This window comes from Orycteropus afer, unplaced genomic scaffold (genome assembly GCF_000298275.1).
Source record: "Orycteropus afer afer isolate SDZICR_OR568_19922 unplaced genomic scaffold, OryAfe1.0 scaffold00135, whole genome shotgun sequence".
NCBI lineage: Eukaryota > Metazoa > Chordata > Mammalia > Tubulidentata > Orycteropodidae > Orycteropus > Orycteropus afer.
The window spans coordinates 6,778,652-6,785,638 of NW_006921722.1; the positions used below are offsets into that span (position 1 = coordinate 6,778,652).

General features: G+C 46.2%; 1 protein-coding gene across 1 annotated transcript in view; it reads right to left on the reverse strand.

Moving 5' to 3' along the window:
- The window catches only part of FNDC1 (fibronectin type III domain containing 1), a 128,737-nt gene that overhangs the window by 13,964 nt on the left and 107,786 nt on the right, over positions 1 to 6,987 (reverse strand). Inside the window, exon 22 of the mRNA XM_042781576.1 lies at positions 3,366 to 3,474. Within this exon, the coding sequence (XP_042637510.1) occupies positions 3,366 to 3,474 (109 nt within the window). The remainder of the gene's footprint in view (positions 1 to 3,365; positions 3,475 to 6,987) is intronic.

Below are 6,987 nucleotides of genomic sequence, written 5' to 3' on the forward strand. Positions count from 1 at the left end.
GCCAGAAGAACAAATAAATCTGTTCCAGAAGAAGTGCAAGTGGAATGCTCCTTGGAAGCAAGAATAGCCACACTTCGCCTCACCTACTTTGGTCACGTTGTCAGAAGAGACCATTCCCTGGAGACGGGATCATGCTCAGTGAAGGGGAGGGTCAGCAAAAAGGGGAAGACTCAAAAAGATGGATTGACACAGTGGCTGCAACGGCAGGCTCAAGTATAACAAGGATTGTGAGGGTGGCGCATAACTGGGCAGTGGTTTGTCCTGTTGTGCACAGGGTTGCTATGAGTTGGGGCTGACTCAGAAGTACCTAACAACAACAAGCCACAGAATGAGCAAATGTGTCTTGGAAGAAGTACAGTTAGAATGTTCCTTAGAAGCAAGGATGGCCTGACTTCATCTCTCATACTTTGGTCATGTTGTAAGAAGGAACCAGTCCCTGGAGAAGGGCATAATGCTTGGTAAAGGAGAAGGTCAGTGAACAAGGGGAAGACCCTCAATGAGATGGGCTGACACAGTGGTTGCGTGAGTGGGCTCAAACACGGCAACGACTGTGAGGATGGTGCCAGTCCAGGCTGTGTGTCCTTCTGCTGTACGTCGGAGCCGACTGGATGACACCCAACAACACAACAGCCCTATCTCCACACCTCCCCAACTAGAAGAGCTTACAGCTGGTCAGAAGGGCTTTGAGGACATGTGTGCACGAGCAGTCGCTGGCGCTCTGTGTGCTGGCCAGTGTTCTTCACCAGAACCCTTGGCAGTAGGTGTCCGGGAATGAGGCCATTAGAGCAGAAGCTTCTCCTAGCCTGCCCGTCGAGATGCTGGAGTGGAGACCCCACAGGCCCTCTGGAAAGGCCTGCTCAGCGTCTTCTCACCCTCAGTCTGGGCCAGGCTCCTTTCATCTCCAGGACACGTGCATGTTCGGGCCTACACATGCATCTTCTATGCCTGGAGCAATTCTGCCTCATCCCACACCCATCTTCTCCAAGTTAACTACTGTTTATTCTTCAGCCTTCCCTTCCCCAAGGAAGCCTGCCTGACTGCTCCCTCTCTGTGCTCAGAAAAGACCCTCCTATTATACACTCTTGTAGCACAAAGCACTCTCCCTTATAACACCTACCAGAGGGTGTTTATATTTGTTATTTAAAAAAAAAAAAAAAATCTGTCTCCTCCAGCAGACTGTAAGCTCTATGAGGACAGGGTGGTGAATTTGTGCATGCATGCATACACACGCATACATGCATACACACATACACACTTACATACAAATATGTGCATGCATGCACTGCACACATACGCCCATGTATACACACATACATGTACAGATACATGCACGCACACACATAGGCATGTGCTCATACCACCCTACTCATTCTATCCCCAGTGATAACATGGTGCCTGGTACAGAGCAAACACTCAGTAAGTACTTATTGGATGACTCAAGAGCACTCAATAAATACTTGCTGAAAGAGGGAATAAACCATCATTCTACCTAACCATCTGCTTATGTTACTCAAAACCCATCATCAGCCTAGCCACAAAAGTTGTGGAAAGAACATTGGACTGAGGGGATCAGGAGACTGGAATTTAAATGCGACTGCAAGTTGCTACATGGCCTCTTGTAGCATTTTGATAGTGTGGCTGTATTATAAAAGCATCATCCTACACACACACACACACACACACACACAAACACACACACTCACACCAGACGTCAACTCCATTTTCTCTAACTTTACTGTTTTTGTTTTCTTTAATCAAGTTTTCACCACTATTAGGGAGGAATAAGTATAAATGCTTCTTCAGTTTCTTGTTTTGTGACTTGGTTTTGATTTGTCACATCCCAAGACTTGTAGCAGTGTCTGGAAGGTCAGTTGGCGTGAGCCCACACGGCACACGAAGCACCCTGAGGAAACTCCCCCCAGGCCAGAAGCACAGCTGCTCAGCACGAACGTGGGTCCCCATCTTCTCCACGGCCCTCTGGCTGAGTGGAAAATGAGAGCCCCAAGGCCCTGGGGCTCATTACTGGCAAATGAGGGCCTTGGTCTGACAGTGGAGTGTGAAGCCAGCGCACTGGCTGGTGAGTCAAATGGTAAATGGTCCGTTCTGAAAGCTCACTGGGAGCTTGACATTGGCCATGGTGGAAGTATTTATACCACAGAAATTGGCAAACACTACAAATGAGGGCTTTTTATTACTTGGTGGGGGGAGTGGATAAAGGAGGTCTGATGACAGTGGTTAGGAGCTTGGCTGCCAACTGAAAGGTCAGCAGTTTGAACCAACCAGCTGCACCACAGGATACAGATGTAGCAATCTGCTTCTGTAAAGATTACAGCCTTGAAAGTCCTCTGGGGCAGTTCTACTCTGTCTTACAGGATTGCTATGAGTCAGAATCAATCGGACAGCAATGAGTTTGGTTTTGGTTTTTTAGCAAACACATAAGGCACTCCGCTGGCACAGTGGCTAGCCACTTGCTTGATGTCCAAAATGGCAGTTTGAACCCACTAGCCAACCTGTGGGAGACAGATGTGGCAGTTCTCTTTTACACAGATTATAGCCTTGGACACACTACGGGGCAGTTCTACCCTGTCTTATTGGGTCGTTATGAGTCAGAATCAACTTGATGGCAATGAGGTTTTAGGGCAGAGAAAGTCAGTTTAGCCGCACACCACTGGCCGACCCTCATGTATTTGATGCTTTGCCCATGTTCAGCCTCCAAGGAAGGTTTCCTGGTGATCATTACCATCGACACCAGGCAGTGTAAGAGAAGAAACAAACACTCACTCTCTTTGTATCTCTGGGAACAAGCTTTGCACATTTCATACTCAGGACTATAAATGCTAGCTCTCTGAAAGGCGCTCTGGCCAGCCAGGCATTGCCCAGTGTAAGAAGACATGCTTGTAACCTTTGTTAAGGTATACGATGCATCTTTCTTAAATGGCATGAAAATCTACATCATGGAGTCAGAGTATCAGTTAATTGGAATGTTGAGCAATTATTATTCCATTAATGACATACAGGAAAGCGATGTTGTCTCATGCCACTACCTGCATGACTAAAAATGAATCAATTCCCTCTTAACACATTGAACAACCTTTCGTTCCCCAATGGTAGTGTTTAGTCTCTAGAAATTGCAGAATAAGATGTACAAGCGAAATTACCTAATCATTACAATACAGATAGTAATTTTCTCCTAAGAAAAATACTTGACTTGTATTAGGCATTCTTTGCTACTCTATGAGAACTAAACAGAACTCAAAAGCAAGCAGAAATACATTTTGAGCAATCCTCTCATTTCCAACTGAAGGTCAGTCTGTGGCCACACATACAAAGTCTCATTTTTGGGTCAAGAGATTGACACCTCATACCTCGTGTTTGGCTTCAGATTCTCAATGGGCAAATGAGTCACTGACGAAGCTTGAGTGGACCATTTGTTTCTGATGAAGTCTTCATAGGATGCGCTGTAGACCAAGTAACCTGCAAACAGAAATGAGGAAGAACCCAATAGGCATCAAGGCAGCAAGTCCCCCAAGAGGCATAATCCAAGGGGGAAGGATGGGGATGAGGCAGCACAGGAGACACAGCTCTGTGGGGGAGGCTCAGGAAGAGGACCTACAACCAAGCCTTCAGAAATTCCAGCATTTCATGGTGAGGTCAACGAGGGTGAGCCTGCAATGCAGGTTGAAAGACTGCAAGAACTGGATCAGGCACGTTACGGAGGAGAACATCAAGAAGATCAAACACACCTAAGTAAGCTATTTAGTAGCATGTCATCATTGTCACCTCACCAAGAGCTATTTTGGTGACACAAAAGAATGAACGCTAGATTAGGGTTATGCAATCAATGGGCAAGCAGGGAACAGAAGTCAGGCGGATGTGACTCTGAACACTTTTCACACAGCTCTTCTGAGGAGACACAGTCTTTTTATTTTTCAATGATATTCAGTGAGAACCTGTGAAGTGCGGTGCTGTCTCCAATGGGTCCCCTCCTACCTTTGATGCCAATGAAGTCTCATCCATGCATGCTGGGTCATGAGGTTGCATATAACAATGACACACACACAGCACTGTCTCCAGACCCGTAAGTGTGTCATATAAATCCTAGCTTCAAGAGGGGTTGGCACAACTCATACCCTTTGACCTCTAGGTCCATCAGCTCTGATGGGGATGCACAGGTTTTTCTGCTTATCCTTGTATCTGGCTTTTGAGGGCTCCAAGCACTTGACAATATACTTGCTTAGCACAGAGTAGCTCCTTGACTTCTCTGTTCTTATCAAAATGAAAAGCAACCACCCGCAGGCAGGTGTATCCAGGAGTATCACACTGCTTGGATTCTACCTTGTTGTACATTGACTTGACCAAAAGGACAACAAATAAAATTAGCTCAGCACTCGACAGCTCCCACTGCTACCAGAATTTAAATGCCCTGCTAGCGGAGCCCTGTAAAGACATCTTCTATTTAGGTTGACAATGTATATCTTGGTTCTCTAGTGCTGCTATAACAGTACCACAAGTGGATGGCTTTGAGAAACAGGAAGTTATTCTCTTACAGTTTAGGAGGCTAGAGGCCCAAATTCAGAGTGGCGGCTCTAGGGGCTGGATGAAGGCCCTTCAACTCTGGGCTCCAGCTCTGCCTCTTGTTCCAGGCCCACTGGAGCTGGAGGCTGCTTCTGACTCGTGCAGCTACTGGCTGCTGAGACTGATAATCCAAGGTCGACAGGGAAAATGGCACAATCCCAAGATCAGCAGGCAACATGGCAGGCCACTGGTTGAAGTCCAGGAATAACCCCAAGATCGGCAGGCAACACGGCCCAAAATGTGCCAAAAATCTAGAGACCTTTCCCAATGCTTCTCCATGTATACTTGAAGCAGGCCACACCATGGAAGTAACTCCTCTGCAACTACTTAGCTGCTCACAGCAGAGTCCACCATGGAGGTGATTACAACCTCATCATGGGGAATAACTAAATCTAGCTACCTAGGCACTCAAAACCACAGCCCAGCCAAACTGACACACAACCTTAACTACCACAATGCACTACTCATTTGTTAGTAGAGGTTTGCTATGATGCTGAACAGGTTTCAGTGGAGCTTACAGACTAAGACAGACTAGGAAGAAAGGCCTGGTGATATCCTTCCAAAAATCAGTCAGTGAGAACTGTGTGGATCACAACCATCCAATCCCATTGGGCATGGAGCCACCATGAGAAGGAGGTGAACTGGATGGCAGCTAACCACACATAGTTCAGCAGGTAAAGAGCCAGTGCTTGGTTCACTCACTGAAGAAGGGCTCCACTATCTTCTCCTTTCACTTTTTGGGGTCTGCTGTGCTTCCTCCACACTGCAGCTATCACACACTGGAATGTCCCACAGTTATCAGCTCGACATAACTTTGGATGGGAGTGCCCCAAATCCCTATAAATACTCATCTACGATATTTATGCGAGTGGAGTGAGCAATCATGCTTGGTGTGCTAGCTTTGGTTTCAGGTTAGGTGTAAGATATGTGATGGACATGATGACACTGAGGTCTCTCGGAGTGCTGGAGGCCTTGGAATGCCAACCTGACTGCAAAGTTAACAGAAGCACCGAGGTTCCAGAGGGGCGACCTCTACAGGAGGATACAGGGATTGCTCTGAATTAAGCTCCAGAGACACTGACCGGGGTAATTGTGTTCTCTGAAGGCTCCATCCTCATTGCACAGCACTTGAAGCTCATTACTGCAGCCATGACTCTCTCCTTAGCCAGTGTTTGGGGACAGTCCCAGGAGTCCCAGCACAGTGGCATACTTATGTTAAGCCATGTCTATTACGCAGCAGATCAAGAGCATAACAGCTTAAAATAAGGTTGTGCAAACTCCATGAGAGAAGGTCCTCTCTGGATGTTCTTAGAATTGTTTCTCATTTTAAGAGGTCATATTGGGGACATAAAATAAAAGCACTAGAAAATCTGAATTATATTAATTGCACTACCATAACAGCGACAGATATCAAACTCAGACCTAATACACCACTACCACCCTCAGTCCCAAGACACACACAATCGTATACAAATCCTTTCCTCCTACAGTAGACAGGAAGGGACTATTCCAAGAAAATATTGATTATCTTCCAATAAGATTGTATTTCAACATATTCATCCTCAAATATAGGAGTCCCTGGTTCTTGAAAATGTCTAGGTATCTGACTACTGGCCAAAAAGTTGGTAGTTCATGTGTTGTCAGGAAAGGCAAACATATCTATACAGATGGATAGATGGGTGGACGGGCAGAACTATTAGGTACATCTATGCAGGGAGCTCTGGTGGCATAGTGCCTAAGGCACTTGACTGCTAACCAGAAGGTTGGCAGTTCAAACCCACCAGCCACTTCTCAGAAGGAAGGTTGGGCAATCTATTTCCATAGTGATACTGCCTCAGAAACCCAAGGGGGGGTCACTATGAGATGGCACATAACATGCAGGGGGAAGTGTGCCCAAGACCATGTATAGGGTTGGCAGACAATGTTTCTATAAGTGTATTGATACGTTCTATAAGAATTCCCAGGTATATAGTAGAACTGACAAGAGACAAGGTTGTAGTCATTCCTTGGCCACAGCCAGCTACCCAGAGGAAGCAAGTAGTTGGACCTATGGGCTCGGGACCATAGTCGCAGGGGACATCAAACTCAATTGGCATAACATACTACACAAAACATAGTTCCACATCCTGCTTTGGTGAGCAGTGACTGGAATCTTAAAAGCTTGCAAGCAGCCATCTAGATGCAACAATGGGTCTCTCCTCATCCAGAACAAAGAAGAATGAAGAAAAACCAAAGATTCATGGAAACAATTAGTCCAAGTGACTGGTACACCATGTGATCTTCAGCCTATACAAGTATGAGACCAGAAGAACTAGATGGTGCCTGGCTACCACTGTCAGCCACTCAAAGACGGATCTATGGAGGAGATCCTGGATGGAGGGAGAACAATGTGGAACAAAACTCAAAATCATT